The 22040-nt window shown below is 44.1% G+C and overlaps 2 protein-coding genes across 4 annotated transcripts in view; one reads left to right on the plus strand and one right to left on the minus strand.

Annotated features, from left to right (window-relative positions):
- The window catches only part of TSHZ2 (teashirt zinc finger homeobox 2), an 863437-nt gene that overhangs the window by 139764 nt on the left and 701633 nt on the right, over positions 1–22040 (plus strand). The gene's annotated exons all lie outside the window — the stretch shown is intronic.
- On the minus strand, positions 9155–16787 carry SALL4 (spalt like transcription factor 4). The gene is made up of 4 exons (XM_075846297.1): positions 16647–16787; positions 11173–13575; positions 10673–10965; positions 9155–9802 (listed from the first exon to the last, which is right to left on the minus strand). The coding sequence occupies exons 1-4, from the start codon at positions 16720–16722 to the stop codon at positions 9383–9385; spliced, it is 3192 nt and encodes a 1063-aa protein (XP_075702412.1). The 5' UTR covers positions 16723–16787; the 3' UTR covers positions 9155–9382.

A 22040-nucleotide genomic window follows, 5' to 3' on the forward strand; every position in this document is an offset into this window, starting at 1 on the left:
CGAAAATACCAGAAAAAATAGCCCAACATGCTGTGCTATTGTTTCCGGCATAACCAAGGACATCCCGACAGAACCCATTAAAGTCAATAGGTACGGTCGGCCACCGGTCTGTCGTTCAACGGAATCGGCGCTTCCGGTATTTCTGTTAAGCTCTGACGGAGCAGAACAATGGAAAGCCAAGCGAAGGTGTGAACCCGGCCTAACTGCGGCAAAAACTGTGGCAATAAAATTAAGGTTGTGGCCGAGGCTAAAACTGCCGACATGTAGATCAAGGTTGTTTTCATATTGACTGTAGGTAAAAGCGCGACCAATTACAGTAAAAATAGCTTTTAAATGTGGTCACTTTGAAAACCGCGCCGATCTGTTGCGGCAATACTGTGAATTTTTTCACTGCGGAGTTCATTCATTGCAGTAAAATCCGCAGTTGTATCCTTATGTAATACAGCGGAATATTTATATTTACGCGATGTGTGAACACGGCCATTAGGGTATATTAACAGACATCAATCAGAGCCGTACATGTGAGGGGTCGTTTCTGCAGCAGGTGCAGGCGTTTCTGTAAACCACATTCACATGTAAGGCCCCATGCACACGGTCAGTGATTACAGGCACGGCCGGCTGCGGACAGTCATCCGCATTTGTGGGCCACGCTCCCATTATAAAGTATAGGAGCACGGTCCATAAAACGAAAAAAATAGGACATACTATTTTTTATGAAAGTTTCTCCGGCCCAGACACTTTCCGTAAATATACGGGAAGGTGTCCGTTGGCCATAGAAATGAATGGGTCCGTAATTACGGATGACATTGTAGTGTGCATGTAGTCAAGGGCCCCAGATCACCTATATACTACACGGAAAGAAGTCAAGAGCTGGCGAATCCCAATGCCACGTGTACTTTTTATCTTGGCTTTTATAGGATTTTTAAAGGGGTTATTTAGGATTAGAAAATCATAGCAATTATCTTCCAAAAACAGCGCCACACCTGTCCATTTGGTTGTGTCTGGTATTACAGTTCAGCCTTATTCACTTCAATGGGAAAAAGCTGCAGTACCAGACACAGCCCATGGGCAGGTGTGGCGCTGTTTTTGGAAGATACCAGCCATGTTTTTCTAATCCTGAACAACCCCTTTAACTTGAATGTTTGTATTTGGAAGAAAAATTCCTCATTTGGAAGCTGATGTGTCCGCACTGTATTCTCTAAGATCTTCATACAGGGAATTTGCAGATATTTTATCGCTTGTTAAAAAAATCAAACCACGGCTACTAATTGTGGCAAAACTGCAAATACAAAGATTCACTCATTTATTTTTTATTTTTCCGGTCTGGTTATGGCCAACAATCCCATGGATTGAAATTCAAACGTCGTTCCCGGTCCCCCGGGTGGAGGGCCCCATAGAGAATACATAAATATATAATACACCACACAAGCCGCTGCCGCATAGTAATTGTCCTTTTGACTAAGAAATTCAACATTGTCAGAAATCCGAAATTTGTGGGCCTAAAACAGCCAAGGTGTCTGTGCCTCCCCCATTACCGGAGGATGGCGGTAGGGGGACTGGGGTAAGATGCAAACGGGCAGGGGCTCTGTGGAGGGGCAGGGGGGACAGACAGGTGGGCAGGGGAGGACAGACAGGTTACCAGGGGGGACAGACAGGTGGGCAGGGGAGGACAGACAGGTGGGCAGGGGAGGACAGACAGGTGAACAGGGGGGACGGACAGGTGGGCAGGGGAGGACGGACAGGTGGGCAGGGGAGGACAGACAGGTGGCCAGGGGAGGACAGACAGGTGGCCAGGGGAGGACGGACAGGTGGGCAGAGGCTCTGGAGGGGTGGGCAGGGGGAACAGACGTGTGGGCTACATTAAAAAAAATCCTTGCAATGAAGCTGCTGCTTTTACACAGCGGGTCACTCCCCAGGTTGCAGTTCCGGCTTCTGTAGGTTCTACGATCTTCCACCCCGGCGGCTCACCTGGACGAAGCCTCCGCCGCCGCCTCCTCCTCCAAACACATTGCAGCTGTGTAGACACCAGATGACAAAATTAATTCAGATCCCAGACCAGACTTCTTATGTATTTACCACTCCCGGGTCCTCTTGTCTCCACTTCTGGCAGGAGTGCTTCTTCTCCTCTCTCGCCTCTACCTTATTCGCCACCGCCCCCTCCTCCCACTTATTGAGGCTCCTCCCCCTCTGTGTGCGGACATTTTCCTATACTTTTTGTCATTTATAATCTTCTGTCCTTACTGTAATGTAATCATCTCCCACTGTGCACAGACAATCAGACCAAGCAGAGCTGCAGTATAAAGCATGGGGGAGGGACAAAGCAGCAGCCAGAGCCTCAGATGAGACACGAGTTGGATTTCAAACTCCAAAAGATGGAGATTTCTCAAAACTGGCGCAAAGATAAGTGGAGGTGTTACCCATAGCAACCTGTCAGCTTCAATGAGAATGAAATATGCGATTACATTGGTTGCTATAGACAACAGCTCCACTTTTCCTTTGTTCCAATCTTAAGAAATCTCGCCGGTTTCGCAGCGTGATCACTGATCAGAGCGGTAAGGCAATAAAAAGAAGCCGATACGAGAATAAATTCTCAACCCCCTCACCGCACATCGGCTACAATGGCGCAATTTTAGTGAGGATAATAAAGGTGTCTGATCAGACTCCTCCCCTTTCCAAAAGGAGCTGATGGCCGCGGCTCCTGGCACCCTGGTAATCAGCGGATGAAACCAGAGCCAGCCGGTCGTATGAAATGTCCTATTACATGGCGGCCATTCAGATGAAGTCCGTGTCCGCCAGAGCGGGAGCTTCTTTTAGCCCAAATGCACATGATGCGTATTACATGTGGCGTTGCTGCGAATATTTTTGTGCCTCAAATCCGCAGCGTAATACAGTACCAGCAAAGTAAATGGGTTCGCAACTCTTCTTATCTACACGTTGCAGATTTTTTCACGCAAATTTACCCGCGGTGCGTATTTTAGACTCACGCATGGCAGACTTTGTTGCAAAATTGATTGAACCTGCAGAAATCTAGGCACACGCTGGGAACTCTGTGGGTTCAGAGCGGCGATGCTGCGGGTTCAGAGCGGCGATGCTGCGGGTTCAGAGCGGCGATGCTGCGGGTTTGGTCCTAAAATAGGCAGGTTGAGTTTTGTTGCAGTTGTTATATCAATTCTGCAGTTAAATTCTCATATAAAGTTTTCTACAATCAATGCTTCACGATAAATCCGCAGGTAGAACCGCTGTGGAAAATCCACAACCATTTCTGCCGCAAAATCACACTCTTTGCTGCATAGACTGATTTACCTGTGGACTTAGGAGATTCCGCAGTGTATCCGGCTCATTCATACACTAGATTTTTACTATACCTAGATGGAGAACACCAAGAAAATCCCTAGAATATTCGTTATAAATAACCATTCAATTGATGTATGATGTCTATATGGAACCGGGCCAAAGGCCCATAGTGAGCATGGTGGTGACGGTGAAACTAGATTTTGCATGTATTTTCTAAGCCAAAACCAGGAACAGATCTAAACAGAAAAAATATAAAACTACAGGACTTATCAATATCCTCTCCTGGTTTCAATTCTGGTTTTGAACATTTTTTAGTGTGTGAATAAGGCCTTAGGCCGGGTTCCCACATTGCATTAAGGCCAGATTTACACGAGCGTGTGCGTTTTGCGCGCGCAAGAGGTACTTAACAGCTCCGTGTGGCCTCAGCATATGATGCGTGGCTGTGTGATTTTCGCGCAGCCGCCATCATTATGACACTCCGTTTGTATGTTTGTAGCACGAGGTGCTTTTCTGTTTTCATTCATACTTTTCACTGCTGTTGCGCGAATCACGCGCGTCACACGGAAGTGCTTCAGTGTGCTGCGCGTGATTTTCACGCACCCATTGACTTCAATGGGTGCGTGATGCGCGAGAAACACAGAAATATAGGACGTAGTGAGTTTTACGCAGCGGACACACACTGCGCGAAACTCACGGACAGTCTGCACGGCCCCATAGACTAATATAGGTCCGTGCGAGGCGCGTAATTCCACACCATTTACAGTAGCAGCAATGTGGGTGAGACGTATTAATTCTCCGGCCCACGCTGCGGAAAAAAAAAAAAAAGCAGCACAAATATTAATAAATTGGCCTGCGGTGCAGAATTTAAATCCTCAGCATGTCAATTTATGCTGCGTTTTTGTTGATTTTCTGTTGCAGGTTTTTTCCATTGAGTTTAATAGGGATGCAAAACTCGCAACAGAAAACCAAGTGTTGCGACTTCTGCAGTGTGTTTGCAACTCCGTATAAAAAAAAAACTAAACATAGAGCGCTCTCCTTTCTGCTGTCCCCGGCCTCCTGGGATGACAATTCATCCCATGTGACTGCTGCAGCATCACATGGCCTGTAACGTCATCTTAGGAGACCGGACTACACGCAGAGGAGCAGCGGAAATTTAGGTCGAAAGACGCCCCACCACGTGGTGCGATTTTTCTGACGGGATGTGCTGCGGGTTCCAGGTCGAATACGCTGCATGATTTTTACGCAGCGTATCTTACCCATTGGAACCCGGCCTTGGGCCGAGCATGTTCGGCCCGTAAAATACGGACCATATATCGGCCGCATTTCCCGGCCTCCCCACAGAACTACAGTCCTGTACTTAAAACATGATAGTATGCGACAGTTTTCCCGCAGCGAGGCCTAGAGTCATAGATAGCCGGGTTCCCTGCAGTGTATTCGGTCCGGGAAATGCGTCAGACAAAGTCTGTATTTTACAGACCGAACATGCTCGGCCCGTGTGAACCCGGCCTTTGGATTCCTATATCTATAGCAGCCGTATGCTGCGCTGTTCTGTGATGCGGTTTTTGGCCATGTGGCTTGTACAGGTGCAGCACGTGGTTTGAATGTCTTCCATCTGTACCAGCTGTGCAGCCAAAAACCGCATCACAAAATTGTGGCGATTCTTGGTAAAACTGTATGTGGTTTTGCCTCGCTCACAGAGCCAAACGTCTACAGGGGACCCTTAAACAGTTGTATAGTTAAATAATTATTTACTCCGCAATCTGTTCTCCACAATCATCCCGTCATTTGACAAAGTTGGAGAACGTAGAAGAAAAAAAAAACACCTTTAAAAAAAAAAAACACATCTGTCTGCATATAAAAGCGCTCATGCGGCTTCCTCCGGCAGCGCTTTACAGGATGTATTCTCCGTACACAGCATCTGATGACGCACGCCACGGTTCATTTTTTCATATGGGATTATTATGGAAACTTAAACCCCTTACCCAGGTTGTAGTCACGGCGACGCGTCCCTCCGTTGTCATACAGTTAGGACTTCTGGGATGACACTGCAGCCCGTGTGACCGCTGCAGCAGGCACGTGGGATGAATCATCATCCCAGGAGGACGACGTGGAAGAACGCAGCGCTAGGACTATACCCGGTGGGGAGTAGGTGTTTTTTTGAGTTGCAATTTTTAATGTGAAATTGCTGTGATTCCACCGCAAAAGTTGCAGCACTTGGCTATTGGTTGCGGGTTTCAAATCCTCATCTAACTCAATGGAAAAAAAAATCTGCAGTACAAAAGCAAAGGAAACACAGAATAAATTGACATGCGGCAGATTTAAAGTCCGCCCCGCAGGTTAATTTATGAACATTTGCGCTGTGTTTTATCCCGCAGCGTGTGGGTGAGATTTTCTGAGTCTTCTCCACTTTGCAGCTACTGTAGATGCTGCAGAACTGCCACACAGGATTCCATTGCGGTAATTCCACAGCATTTGCGCTACCTGGGAACCCGCCTTAAGGTAGATTCACACATAGCGTAGTTTTACGCCACAAGCGCTACACTGTTTACATCCAGATTTGGATTCCTGTAGATTTCACCATTTGAGATAAAACACCAGGTCCCTGAAGATGTGAACACGCCCTGACTGACACATTACATCAGCGCTCAGTCGGAGGAACTCCATGGAAAGGCAAACCATAGTTTGCATTACCATTGATTTCAATGGCGGTGCTTCCCATGGAAACAATAGCATAGTGGACTGCGCTATTGATTCCGTAAAAAAACGGAAACCTTATGAACGGAGAAAAACAGAATCCATTTGCAACGGATGCATTACCATTGAAATCAATGGTAATGCAAACGGAAGATATGGTTTCAGTTTTCCTCTGACGGAAAAGATCTGACGAAAACCCATCAATGGAAATCAAATGCTGATGTGATGTGAACAGGCCCTAATTCATACACCAGATAGAATATTTAGTATAAGCAAAAAAACAAACAAAGTATAGTAGCGATCACCATCACCAATATAAATATACTGTATTACAGGAAGAGTTTTTATATAGGCGGTAGTAAAAAAAAAAAAAAATATATATACATATACATATTGCCTGCATCGCAATTAGATAGACCATCGAAAACCTGAAAATATTAATAAGTTGCAAATAACAATTTTGAAGGTGTCAAGAATTATGGACAATCTTTATTTAGACATAACATGTAAAAGTTTAAAAAGGCCCACGAACACCAAGGACCTGTCCACACGGCCTATTTTCAGCTGTTTATCGGCCTGTAAACGCCCTGAAAAACCTGCTAAAAATATGGAGGCTGAACGCCTCCAAACGTCTGCACATTGATTTCAAATGGGAAAAATGGTGTTCCGTTTACACGGCCTCGTAAAAAGAGAAGTGCATGTCACTTGAGCCTTTTTGTAGCAGTTTTTCATTGACTCAATAGAAAAACCAGCTCCAAAAACTGCCATAAAAATACCGCTGCAAGTTGCTTAAAGAGACTCTGTCACCACATTATAAGTGCCCTGTCTCCTACATAAGGAGATCGGCGCTGTAATGTAGGGCACAGTAATGCTTTTTATTTAAAAAACCGATCTTTTTTCACAACGTTAGGAGCGATTTTGGTTTATGCTAATGAGCTTTCTTAATGCCCAAGTGGGCGTACTTTTAATTCGACCAAGTGGGCGTTGTACAGAGGAGTGCATGACGCTGACCAATCAGCATCATGCACTCCTCTCCATTCATTTACACTGCACTAGCGATATAGTTATATCACTATGTGCAGCCTCATACACAAACCCTAACATTACTACAGTGTCCTGATAATGAATACACATGAAATCCAGCCTGGACGTGAAACCAAATCTCGCGAGATTACGAGGTAAACGAGATTTCGTATCCGTTGCTGTAAATCTCACAGAAAAGAGTCAGGATTGTGAGTACACATGACGTCCAGGCTGGATTTCATGTGTATTCATTATCAGGACACTGTAGTAATGTTAGGGCTTGTGTATGAGGCTGCACATAGTGATATATCTATATCGCTAGTGCAGTGTTAATGAATGGAGAGGAGTGCATGATGCCGATTGGTCAGCGTCATGCACTCCTCTGTACAACGCCCACTTGGTCGAAAGTAAAAGTACGCCCACTTGGGCATTAAGAAAGCTCATTAGCATAAACTAAAATCGCTCCTAACTTTGTGAAAAAAGATCGGTTTTTTAAATAAAAAGCATTACTGTCACCCACATTATAGCGCCGTCAGATTATGTAGGAGACAGGGCACTTATAATGTGGTGACAGCCTCTCTTTACAGAAAAAAAAACAAAAAAAAAAAAACTGCTGAAAATCAGGGACTGTTTTCCCTTGAAAACAGCTCCGTATTTTCAGCCGTTTTTTGTTAAGCGTGTGAACAGAGCCTAAAAAAGAGGAGCGCCAAATCACAAGCTCCGATCCATAACTGCTGGTCTGACATTTAGTAATAATTGCAATAAGGAAAAACGACAACGTCGTAGCAGAGTCCATAACAAAAACCACATTGCTCATACTAACCCGTAATAAAGTGTGAAGGCGATGGATCTGGCATCCACCCCGACACGCATTTCGGTGACCTGAAACGCGTGTTGGTGTGGACACCAAATCTCTCTCTCTACGCTCACTTTATTACGGGTTAGTATGAGCAATGTGGTCTTTGTTATGGACTCTGCTACTACTTTGTCATTTTTCCTATTGCAATTATTACTAAATGTCAGACCAGCAGTTACGTATCTGAGCTGGTGATTTGGCGCTCCTCTTTTAGTGTTCGTGGACCTTTTTAAACTTTATATGTTATGTCTAAATAAAGATGGTCATATTATTGATACCTTCAAAATTGCCATTTGCATCTCTTTTCTGGTTTTCGATTATATACAGATAGAATATTTGCTGCTCTGGACAGTGTAGTAAAGACAAACTTTGATGAGAAAGCTATCCCAAAAATTTATTCATGGAAGGAAAATAAAAAATAATGTCATAGTAATACATTCAGTAGATGCCGAAACACTACATATTCCTAAAAGGCAAACATTCACATTGCAGAAACTTGGCACTGAAAGGCCTTTTGCAACATCAACTTTACAATGTAAACAGGAACTATCGTGTTCAAGAATACTAGTCCATTAGAAAGGCACAAAATGGCGATGTCTGGAGCAACAAGCTACGTGCAAGAGATTTATTTTTTTTGGTATTTTGAGCAGTTTTTTGGGGGCCTTTCAGATCAAAAAAAAAAAAAAAAAAAAAAATATCAAACTCAGGTCGCGTCAAGTCTCTATTTACATAAATACATAAACTCCCCATACACAAGATGAATAGGAAGCTCTGTAACAGGACGAGTACATTTCAGTGCTTGGAGAGTTTCCAGTACCAGTTTTACAGTAGAATTTCAGAGCGTAGGGGAGAAAAGGGAATAAAATAATGAGGTAGATAACTTATAATAAAATGGTTGTAACACAATTGGTCATCAGAAAGTTGACGATGTAATACTGCTCAGCGTAAAGACAACACTTAAAGCTCACTGAAGAAGAAGCAACTTATCACACGGGTAAAGAAGACGTTTCAACAGTGGTCTCATCCCAGAAAGCCCACCGCAAAACCCAAATACTGGAACACGTGGTCGATCTCTGACTCTCTGTGTCCTCAATGCAATTATTTTGGAGTAAGATCTACATTCAAGACTTCAAAAATTTCTACTTTTAAGAATGGTAGATATTCCACGATAAGTACCCGCGGTTAGTTCATACAGAGGACAGTTCTCACATTTAAAGTTTTTAATGCAACTTTCAGTTTGGAGGTAAACATTATTTGTCTTATGGGAAGGAGGAGGAAAAAAAAAAAAAAAACAAAAAAAAAAAAAACCTATGGAGGACCAGTCCTCAGCAACAAGTCATTTCAGTCTTGTGGACGCATCCTTCCTACTCCAGGACCGAGCAGACTTCAGAATCTCTCCAAGTTCGAGAAAGAGTAAGAAAATCCAACCAGAGGAAGGATGCAGCAGATCCCAGCCGTCCAATGAGATGTTAACACCTACACATTTTGGCATGACGTCACCATTAGCCGCTTTCCTTAATTCACAGCTATATTTTCTTCCATAAAGTGATTGAACTGGTGTTTCGGTACACTCTCCGCAGTCTTTTCTTCCATCTCAGACATGCTTTGACTCACATTAGACTGCGAGACTTCAAGGTTGGAGACGGTGGCCGCACTGATGATAGGCGCACCGCCATTACTGACCGGTAAAGAAGGAATGCCACCACTCTGGATCACAGAGATCTCGTTAGTCTTCATGGCCAGGCCATTACTAAGAGCGGTAGCATATTGATTCCACACAACTGGATCTATGTTGACCGCCGGAGAAACCAGATACTTTGGGAAAATCTCAGCCACTTTCTTAGCATCATTTCCCAAGATGGCCAATTGGTTGTCCATGGAGAGTCTCCGTCCTCGGCGAGCAGAGTTATTCCACATGTGCGTTCCCACGTGTACCTAGTGAAGAAGGACAGAAGAGGTCAATGCCACCTTATACTTGCAAGTCTTTAATGTTAGAGACGTTTTACAAGGAGAGAAAGTGGTCATGTGTCAAGAGACTATAGACATGGCGTGTGAGGGGCTCCTGCAAAGTCCACAAATTGGCCACCGTTTTCATAAGATTAGGTCTTTACATAGTTTTAGATGCTAGAAACCTGTTACTTTTCTTTAGTTCTATAAATCCGAGTGCATACACTTTAAGGGTTCATACACACGGCCCGTGATTTGCAGCTCGGACGGCCGCGGAGTGTCATCCGCGGGCCGTGCACATGGCAGTCTGCATTCATTTCAGTGAGCCTGGACCACAAAATACGGCTGTAATAAGACATGTCCTATCTTTTTACGGTCCAGGCTCCTGGGCAATGCACGGATCGCGGAAACCAGTCGTGCGCATGGGACCTTCGACATAATGAAACACGGACAAGACAGACAAAATATTCCTACAAGGCGTTGTGATGACTAAGGATTACAGAACGGTAACATTCAGTTTAGGTTCTTCATACTGAAGAGGATTCAGGCCAGGATCACAGACGCAGTTCTTGTGTCAGATCCAGAAGTGGATCCGATAGAAGAAAGGTGTAGAAAGACGGACATCTCCTTAGTGTCCACACCTGTTTGGCTCAGAAAAACCAGCGTGGCGATCCTTATATGCTGGTGGATTTTACCATTTCCTATGTGATCCTTCAATAAGCTAGGGATGGATTATCTGGAAAATTTTAACCATTTTAGAGATGCATTTTTTTTTTAAATTATTTGTTTGGGGGTTTTTTTGGGGGAGGGGAGGGGAGGGGGTTTATAAAAAAAAAAAAAAAAAATAATAATTCTTACCTTTAGGTTTCCCTTAGTTGTGAAAGCCCGTCCACATATTGTGCAAGCAAAAGGTTTTTCCCCAGTATGGGTTCTTTCATGAATCTGTAGTGCACTCGCTGATGAAAAGTTCTTATTACATGTAAGGCATATATGCTGCTTTGCCGAGCGGCGTTGTGGGGCAATAAGAGGACTTATCCCAGGTGACAGAGTTGGTGGGCTGATGAACTGTGTCGTGCCTATAAACCGATCTGTTGGCATTTCCACTTTAATAAGGGTTGGGGGTGGACCAATGTACACATGTGAACTCCTGCCTGCAGAACAATGAATACTTGTTAAATATGTGCCAAAAAGACGACTGCATGCACATAGCAAAGACTCTGCCACAAACAGCCCAGAAATGTGAGGAACCGGCCTGGACAAATACAAGCCGATATACAGATCACGTCATAGTAAATCCGCCAGCTCACAATACATCTAGAAAGCTGAAACAATGCAATACTTATATAATCAATACTTACTGAAGTCTCCATTATGGGGCAGCCCTGGTTCTTCTTTAATTTTCCGGCCCAAATTACCATTGGTTAGATCTAGGGCGCCGTCAACTTCTGCATCGACGGAGCCATGCTCGGACTGCTCTGCCTTACTAGACACACTTAGCAGAACGTGGCCATTAGATGTCGGCGGCGGGCTATCATCGTGGCTGTTAGTCGGTGAAAATCCTCTTAGCTCAGACTGAGTGGGACTTTTGCCGTTTTGATATTCTTGGTCCCCAATTGAGAAGGAATCATTGGTCAGTCCATCACTTTCCATTGACCCATTGTCCATTGATTTCACACTGTTTTCCCTCTGTAACTTTAGGGCAGGGGATATAGACAAGCGATTATCCTGAGAGGCAAGTTCAGAAAGCGGTGTCGGAGACCCTGCCTGGACCTCACTTTTTGGTGTTGGTGGCTTTGAGCCTAGAGGTCCATCTCCAAGCTCACAATCTTCTTCCATATCAATGTCATCGATGTCATCTATTAAGCTGTTCAGCTCTCCAGTCTTATCGTTCACAGATGAATCAATGTCGGCTTCCTCACAGGCATCTTCTGCAACGGGAGTGTTTGGAATCTGACCACCCATATGCATTCGTATGTGTTGCTGCAAAACCACCGCATTAGTAAACTTCTTTTGGCAGATTGGGCATGAGTGCTGCACTTTTGATGGAGTATTTGCTCGGTGTACACCATAGTGCGTCTTGAGGTTGCTTTTGGTTGAGAAGGCTCGCCCACAGATTTTGCATTTAAATGGTCTCTCGCCAGTGTGGGTGCGGTAATGCATTTTAAGGGAACTTGGGCAGCTTAGGATTCTGTGACATATCAAGCACTTATTTTGGTCAGAACCAGATTTATCAATGTTCTCCACCAGCTGTTGCAGCTTGCTCGTTTCGGAGCCTTGCTCACTTGAACCACTAGCAGAAGGGGAGTTTATACTCTGATCAGTGCCAGATTCATGGCCAACTACTCCAGATGACACAGATTCACCTTCACTGCCTGGCGACGGCTTGGACTGCAGGTTCAATGGGAGGGAAGCTGCAGAGGAGTCACCCACACTTGCCACATTTGGTATAGTTACCCCAGAATTGGGGAGACTTGTGACTCCAGGTTTTGGGTCTATCAGCACATTGGATTCATCCATTGGGACAGACATGCCATATGGAATCCCAGTGGTCGTTGGGACGTTGTCCAGATGCTCAGGGACAGGGTAAGGATTCATTCTTATGTGTGGATACTTATCTCGGTGTCGCTGGAAGTGAACCTTCAAATTTCCTTTCGTAGTAAATCTGTTGCCACAAATGTTGCACTTGTAGGGTCTCTCACCCGTGTGTGAACGCAAGTGGATTTGCAGTGCGCTGTCATTACCAAAGACTTTGCCACAAAACTTACATTTATGCCTAAAGAACGGATCCTCACCATTAGGCTTCACTTCTGATGTAGCAATGCCTGGAAACCTGCTTTTCAGTTTTTTTAGAGGGTCACTCACACTGAGCGGATTCTGGAAGATTACAGTTCCAGGAGAATGAGGTAGAAGAGGGTTTGGAAATCGTGAAATAGAAGTGGGTATTCCCCTATTAACCTCAGGCTTTATTAGCTGGCTGGAGAGGCTAATTGGCATAGTGCCCGATGCTGCCACAGGTATGGTGGTATGAGGTAGTTTGGATTGTTTAAGAGTCTCCAGTGTCAAGTTTTGCGTTCCAGCTTTCTGCCCAATTAGAGCGACAGCAGCAGAAAGCTGTTGGGATAAGTGGGCACCTAGAGCCTTTAGTGGATCTGTAGCCGCAGCTATGGAAGGATGCAAGGAGTTCGGAGCCATCATTGCGATCTGAATGCGAATTTGCTCCGTAAGCTGAATCTGCTGAAGTTGCTGCTGCTGCAAGCATACCAGCTGTTCAAGAATCATTGGTATGGTGTTGGGGTTGTTTGCTGGAGTAGAGACGCCCTCTGACGCGTGTTGATTAACAGCCACTTTAGTAGTATTGATAGTTTGCAAAGTCACATTAGTGTTGGAGACAGTTGTTTTAGGCAAGTAGCCAAATCCATTAGTCTTAGGAGCGGACTGAGAAACTGTTTTATTTGCAGAGTCCACTTTTCTGTCCATCTTTTCTGCTAAAACAGCAGAGCCCTTTGCAAGTCCTTCCTGCTCAGCTTTTTTCTGAACCGGCACTGCAGCGACACTTCCGGAAGGCGCAGGTGCCGCCTCGCCGTCACACTCATTCATAATCAGGACCCGTGGATTTTTTGTGCAGTTCTTCTTATGCTCTGAAAACTCTGACTGGTCAAAGAACTCGGCACAGCATTTCTCACAGACGTGCGTCTCTTCCATCTTGCAGCGCTTCACACTTCTTTCGCCATCTGTATCGCTCTGACAGTCTTGAGCTTCAGCTATAATAGAAAAAACAAAACGAAGTGAGCCGACTGTACGTCAGAGAAACCATTACATATTCTATATAGTCTGGAGGGGAATCATTCAGGCACAAACTACTACAAGTTCAATTACAAAAGTATCATTATAAAAGTAAACAAAGCTATATAAAAGAAAATATTTGTTTTTTATATAGATTTTTATTTTATTTTTTTAACCAAAAACCAAAGAGGACACTGCTCTGACTACAGGATATGTTACAATTATATATCAGCTCTATCGCTACTAACAATGGACACGTACAACTATTCAAACCAATAGCACAATATATTTCTTGCGGTTATAAGGTCTGGATTTCCACGTAAAGAGCAGCGAGTCAATGGCCATAAACAACCCCATTTTAGGTGGCACACAATGAAAAGTGAAGCTTCCGGTAACGAAAGGACTGACGTCAAAAGCAGCAAACCCCCCCCCCTCATAACATCACTCACATTAGTCCAAGTGGAGGGGGTGTCACTCTAGTCTTACCATATTAGACACTCACTATAGCACCTACGTCATAGGCAGCAACTTCACACATCAGTACATTATCTGGTCTCGTGGGTGAAAACTGAACGCAGACGTTCCGAGGACATGAAAGCATGGCGCACAAACATCAAGCCCCTGTGCTGCCAGCTCACATGGCTTCATCTAGATCACAGCAAACACATTACAAATCACCTGTTAGAGAGGTGCACGACCGGCCGCCTGGGGAATTAACCAAGAAACAGGCCACATTTTACCATTAAAACAAACTGCAGCGCGGCAAATATCAGAATCAATGTGGATCTCTCTATTTCAGACCATAGGGCTCTTGTGATTCTGTAATCAATAAATTACTTTTTTTTTTTAAGTGTGGAAATATCAGTGATTTGTAAATTAACGGGGGGGGGGGGGGGGGCACACACATTTATTTAATTTACTTTGTAAAACGATAAGAATAATAATGAATGGCATTAGTGCACATGACTCGTCCTGTAACATGTGGCTACACAGCACAATTATAGCCCTGGCCAGCCATTAAATGATGGGGGAGGGGGAAGGGCCTTTTCATTAATGATAAAAGCAGAGATCCAGAAAGTTCGTCTGTTTTGCCATCTCTCCACCCCTGAATTTGTGGAATGTTATCTCTCAGCATCTAGTTATCCAATAAGTTAGAAGAATGCAGTGAAGTCAGCAGGGGTTTAGATTAAATCACCAACAAATGGATTTAAGAGGGGGAAAAAAAACTCCAATGCTATTGTTAATTATGCTAATGTGTTTACAGAATGTGAGGCCTTCCACAATCCCCACCCTGGAATAATAATAGTAGAAATGCAAGAAAAGCAGAAAGCGGAAGTCAAACTTATCTAAAAAATTATACAGGAGACTAAGAGAACAGGGTGAAACACAGAAACAAACCTCAGCTGTAAAAAGGGCCAACAAGAGGAGAGTCCTCAAAGTGCATTCTCTCCATCAAACCCAGGGCTCAAAAACAAGACACAAACCCTGCTGCCAAGGTCAATTGCAGGAGCCCTCATTGTAAGCCTGACATCAGTTTACCACCCACAGTAGGCAGCAAAGGTTACAGAAGCACGCCCGGCACAAGCACAGGGGGCATGCTGACCCCCATTTGGTTTCCTTAGGGCTATAGGTGAGCAAACACTAGTGGGGAGGGCGCCTGGCCCAAATATTATGATATCCAAACGGAAACTTTTTACCAACAATTTGGAGAGAGAGAGAATTACTACTTTTGACCAGTCGTGGAAATACTTCTCCATATTGGTGGAAACCATCACACCCATCATCCTCATCTCTGCTGGCCTGGGCAGTTTTACACTGGACATGTGGTGGGTAATATTTTCCTAGAGAATTGCAGTAATAAATACTTTTATTGGGGGTTTTCAATAGCAGATTATAAAAAGCCACTTGTGACCTTCCTTTGTGAAAATGCTAATGTACACTATGTGGTTGTGTATATGGGGCCCCCTGCTGATTTCCTGACCTGGTAATTGGTCACCAGGACTGCTGAATAGGAGAGAGCCGGGCATTGTTCTCACAGGAGGGCCCAATATACGGATGCTAATTCATCTTAAGGTTTAGTTGGGGGGGGGGGGGGGGAATAAAAAAAAAAAAAATTCTTCAACTTAAAAAACAGTCAAGAGACGCTCCAGAAACACAAGTCAACTGTAAGGTCATACCCAGCAGGACCTGAAGGTGGCGCCACTGTATAAAGATAAGCGTCACCTTAGCGTCCAGCATCGTTATCAAATCTACAGGCGAAATATGAGTAAATACGGAGAGCACACGGCAGCACCCTGCGTATTACACAATATTACAGACATGCTGCAAGTGAGGGGGGCAGATCAGCACCCACAAAAGGTGAGATCAGGGGCTACAATCACAGTAATTATCCGGCTATAGGGAGGAGGGACCCCGTCAGTATGGCTGCAATCTACATGTGCAAACATCACCTCCAACCCCCATCCAGACCACATGCACAAAGAGAAGGAGCATGCAGGGAAGACAGGCATTTATGACCCCCTGCCTGGCCCATTTATGGAGGGTAACAGCCACTGACCCTTACACAATCCGCAGAGAACATGGGAGAAGCTTCAAAAATCCCGCACAATAAACACTAAAAGTCCCTGCGTTATACAATACCTGCCCAAAGTCCCAAAAACTCCACGAAACACTGAAAACCAAAAGGGGAAAAGTTTTGAAATAGTTGTCGCAGCGTGAAAAAAAAATCAAAAATCACCACATAATCCCCGTGTACATACAGTATATATGAGGGCAGGCAGCCGCGGAGAAGCTCCAGGAGACCCGCGATAATAAAGCAGGTGCGACAGGTACCACAGCGGCTACACTCCGGTCAGGAAGGCGCAGCAGCCGCGACAACTTGTTACAAATGTTGCATTTCACGTTCGGCAACAACAACTGTTACAAAGTTACACGGGGGAGACGGCGGCGCGGGAGCGGAGTCCGGGCAGAGGGGCTGCAGTCAGAGCCATGGTCCAGGGCAGAAAGTCCTGAAATCCTCCCAAATCCCCCGCAATGACCGTGTACTCACCGCCCGCCTCCGGGAGCTGCTGCTGCTGCCCCTCTGAGTCGAGGTGCTGGGGGTTCGCCTGCTTGCGCCGCGACATGGTCCGTGCATCAGGAGCCAAACAGCGCCAATTATTCCTCCTCACAACAAATTCCAGGAGTCGGGTAATTACCCCTTCAGGTGGAAATGCGCATGTCGCTGTAATTATGATTATCAATAATGCATTGCGATTTATCATGGGTTCCTGACAGCTGATTGGCCTGAGTCCAAAAACTCACAGATTATTCAAATAAGGGCTATTGATCAGAAGAGGCGTGAGGGAGTCTGGGAAATGTAGTCTGCTGCCCATGCTTCTGACTGCAACAAAACATCAACTTTTTTTTCTTCTTCTTCTTTCAATCACAAGACCCCTCCCCCATTACCAGAAATGCTTTTATAATTCCCAGTAAACACAATGGGGATGGGTGGTTTGCAAGTGAAAGAAAAAAAAAGTTGTTTGCAAATGAATGAAAATAAAGGCAGGAGACAAAAGAGAAGCATTATTGCTGCATGTGAACTGTAAGTGCGTGTGGTGGGGGAGCACAGATGTCCCAGACACCTCCATGTGGAGCATTTGGTGATACACAGTAACATGTAGTGGCGTTCTTTATTTATTAGATTTGTAGCAGTTAATTAGTTACTTATCAGTCTTTGCTTTCAGAGTTTTGATGGGTATTTAATTTATTTTTTTGCTGCAGCTGAATAACATTAATAAAAAAAAAGGATTTTGCCCAGAAAATGAATGTCCCCAGAGTCCTGTAGTTTATAAACAGGAAACATTCATTTGATTAGACTAATTTATAAAACTATTGAGAGATCATGCAGAGAAGAGAAGGAGGGCAGGATAGTGCCCCCCAATACCAGTTCACACCCTCATGTGACACGCAGGCTCCTGACCAGTGGGCAAGTCCAACATTCATTTTCACAAACAGTAAGGTCTTGTTCACATGTAACTGATTTGCTGCAGGAAATCTGCACCATTTAGGGCTTGTCCACACGTAACGGAATTGCTGTAGAAATTCCATTGAAAGTATCAGACTGTCCGCTGCGGCAAAAGCGCACCATTTCCTGCGTTATTTACTGCAGAAAATGGTGCATATTTTGCAGCGTGTTTCTTCACAATGTTGGGAGATGGCGACATCTGAAAAACGCAGCAATTCAGTCCGCTTTCCGCAGCAGGAATTGACATGTGAAAAATGCAGGTTAATGTCTGGTCGCAAATTTTACGCAGCTCGTGGATAAGATTTTTTAAATCTCACCCACTTTTCTGCTACTGTATTTTCCGTCCGCAATTCCGCTACGTGTGGACGAGCCTGTGATGCGTTTTTTTTTTTAGTGCAGAAAATAGTGCCGATTTTTGGTGCGCTTTTTTGGTGCGTTTTTTCAGGGGCGTGTGACCGTGATATTTCTTCTTCCTGTGATGTCATTTCCACCCCTGTAAGAAATTCTGCCGCGTTTTCGCAGCAAATTACACAGTACATTGTAGTTTACGATGGAATTGTTGTTCCTCATTGATTTCTATGTGGCAGAAAACGCAGCAATTCGGTCCACTTTCCGCAGCAATAATTGACATGCTGCAATATAAAAATTGACCACCACAGGGGAATTTCTGGACGGAATTTTTTCACAGCGTGTGGAAGACATTTGTTAAATCTCACCCACTTTGCTGCTACTGTGTATTTCTCCTCCACAATTCCAGACGGAAAATACGCAGCAATTCCGCTACGTGTGGACAAGCCCTACAGGTCCATTTACACGAGGAGATATTCGTATTCGCGATGTTCGATACAACCATTGTGAGCGATCGGATGGCGTTTCCAGCAACGTTATCGTCTCACTAATTGTTAATAATTCATCATTTGTTGCCTATTTAACACCGTCACGTCTGCTATCCACAAAGCGCTGTCAGAACAACCAGCCATTCTTTTTATATTGGCATTAATTATGATTTTCCCCATCAACGATCACTAGTTGTTCAGTCAGTAAAACCATCGACATGAAGTGATTATCGCGCACGCTCGCTCGTTAGCGGTCGGATCTGAGCGACCTTCTGCTCATATAAATGGACCTTTGTGTTGAGGGCTCAATCACCTATTCCTGTCGAAATGACTGACACCACGATGGACCCCATTGTATGTTAACGGGGTCCACCTGTCATATGAGAGATCGGGCAGAGCGTCGTGGCTTCCTTTGTGAACGTAGCTTTACCCTGATACAATGTAGCAAAGTGATGAATCCAGTAGTTGGCAGGAACTAGGGATTTGTAGAGGAAGTTGATGCGTCCCTTGTGATATTTTTTTCTGTCACCGCGTCAGGACGCTCCGATCATTTTATTTATTCTGGGATGTACAGTGGAAACATCACATTTAACGTCACATTTCCTACGTCTGGGTTATCTAGTATTATTTCGTCATGGAGATTGTTGGTGTGATTTTTAACCAATTAAAAGGCGCGCAATTCAATACATTTGGCGCATTTTGCACTGTCTGAGAGGCAAAAAACAAATTTACACCTGCTGTGAGCAGGTGTCGATTTGCACCAAAATTTGCACCATTTTCAGGAGTGAACCTACACAGAGAAAAAGTGTGATGGAAAGATTTTCTCCTCTTCTGTGTTTTGAACCCTGGTTTAGAAATACTGATGCAAAATACTGACCAGAATACGCTGTGTGAATGAGACCTAATAGGATGTGAAGTTAATGAGCCGATTTCATCTTCAGTATACAGTGTAATTCAGACTTCTCCCCTAATGTATCCACAAATAATGATATATACTCTATACTGCGTCCTCTTATCCCTCCATGACAGCGCTGTTGTCCATTGTTGATTGTGCTGAGATTTTTATTGTGATGTATATCGGGTAAGTGATGGTGAAGCAGAACGATTGAAATCCCCGACGCAGGTGTGAACATAGCCTTAGGGCGAGTTCACATGAGCGGTCAAGTTCTGTCCACAGGTTCCGTTCAACCTTTTCGTCAGAGGAACCGATGAACGGAAAGCCGAACGAAAACCATCGCTTCCGTTTGCATTACCACTGATTTCAATGATAATTCTTCCGTTTCATTGTGTTTCCGTTTGATTCCGTTCCGTAAAAAGTTGACGGTTTTTTTCACTGAAACAATAGCGCAGTCGACAGCACTTTTTATTTCATTTAAAAAAAAAAAAACTGAAACATTTCAGAACGGAAACACACTCAAATGGAAGCAATGGTTTTTATTCGACTTTCCGTTCATCTGGTCCTCGGACGAAAAGGTTGAACGGAACCGATGGACGGAGCCCCAACGCTGATGTGAACAGGCCCTTAGTTTGTAAAGTTGGACTGTCCTAGCTCACCATAGCAGGTTGTATTGCACATTACGTTATTTCGTTTTTGCTTAAATGTTGCGTGTTTTTAACCCCTTCACGTACCGGGACATCTCGGTACGTCCTGGTGCAGTGGGAGACGTGTATGGAACGCGCTCACGCGCTGAGCTCGCTTCATACTGTGTCGGTGTCCGCTGTGTATCACAGCTGACACCCGGGACTAACAGCCAGGACCAGCGATCGCCGTTTTACCCCTCAAATGCCACGGTCAATCGTGACCGCGGCATCTGAGACGTTGAAAACAGGGTGGCTTCCCCCTCCGACAGCTCATAGGGGCTGTGTGATCGGGGGGGCCGATGGTTGTCACGGCAACCTATGGGCCTAATGAAGGTCCCCAGGTCTGCCTTCACTCTGCCTCTGTTAAGCCCTAACGATCGCTGGTTCAAGTCCCATAGGGGACTAATAGAATGTGTAAAAAAAAAAGTGAAATAAAGTTTTTAGTAGTGAAAAAAAATAATAAAATATAAAAAGTTAAAAAAAATAAAGCTTTTCCTATTTTTTCTCTAAAGTAATGTAAAAAAAAGTAAACAAATTTGGTATCGCTGCGTCCGTAAAAGTCTGAACTATTACAATATATCATTATTTAGCGCGCACGGTGAACGCCGTAAAAATGAAAAGATTTAAAACGCCAAAATCGCTGTTTTTTTTTGTCAACTTAGCTCTTAAATATTTGTTAATAAAAAGTGATCAAAGAGTTGTATGTACCAAAAAATGGTACCGATAAAAACTAGAGCTCGTCCCGCAAAACCTAAGTTCTCACACTGCTCAATCCACGGAAAAATAAAAGAGTTCTGGCTCACAGAACGTGGTGAAACAAAACAATTATTTTTTTTTTAACAAAAAGTAGTAAAATATTAAAAAATATATATAAATTTGGTATCCGTGTAATCGCATTGAGCCACAGAAAAAAGTTAAGTTGTAATTTTTACCGCACGGTGAAAATCGTAAAAACGAAACCCAAAAAACAATTAAGGAATCACAGTTTTTTCCCAATTTTTCAGCCTGCAAATAATTATTTTTCCGTTTCCCAGTACGTTATATGGAACTATAAATGGTACCAATAAAAACTACAACTCCTCCCGCAAAATATAATCCCCTCACACCAGTCCATAGACCCAAAAATAAAAGAGTCATGGCTCTTGGAAGGCGGGGAGTGAAAAACGAAAATAAAAAAATGGCTCAGACCTGAAGGGGTTAAAGCAGCCTGAATAAAACTATTAACATATAAACAAACATGACAGCGTAAGGCTATGTTCACATTTGTGTCTGGGGTTTCTGTTTTTTTGGCTCCGTCAGAGGAGCAGAACAAGGGAAAACCGGAAGAGAAGGTTTTGTTGCACCACAAACACCACCGACAGCCGGCGGAACCCATTGACTTTAATGGGTTCCGTCAGTTTTCCATCAGGTTGTGCATGGTTTTACAGGAAAGAATAGCGCGTTTCCGGTAATCTCGGCCAGATCTGCGACAGATGCTCCTAACGGAGATGTGGACGAGGCCATAGTCGGCTAAACCCCCCTGAGGTTTATATTTTGCTTCTTATTTTACACTATAAATGTGCCACACATCAGCTCCGGTTCAGTCATCATTATTTACATGTATTTTATGTATTGCGTTTGCCGTTTCATCAGGATCATGTATTCAGCACCGCATGATCGACCCTTTCAAAATACCTGATCAAAATGAGAATTGACACAATACAAAAAAAAAAAATGCACATTTCATCAATTGCACTTTTATAGGACAATGAGAAGTTTCTTTAGGTGTGTGCTCAGCCGCACATAGAAATCTGATGCAATTTGCGTTTCAAAGGCAAGTGATTTCCAGAGCAGGGCAAGTCTTAGGCCTCGTGCACAAGACCCTATCATGTATCATGATGTCCATAAGAAAGGATGCAAACCGATCTATAGACTAGGACATTCCAGAAGACGGAATCATGACCTGTCACCGATATCAGTGGAAAAAAATCCAGCAAGTCCGGTGCCAGTGGTACGTTTCTACCTGGCTGCTGGAACGTGT

The sequence above is a fragment of the Rhinoderma darwinii genome, chromosome 13, assembly GCF_050947455.1.
Source record: "Rhinoderma darwinii isolate aRhiDar2 chromosome 13, aRhiDar2.hap1, whole genome shotgun sequence".
Taxonomy (NCBI): domain Eukaryota; kingdom Metazoa; phylum Chordata; class Amphibia; order Anura; family Rhinodermatidae; genus Rhinoderma; species Rhinoderma darwinii.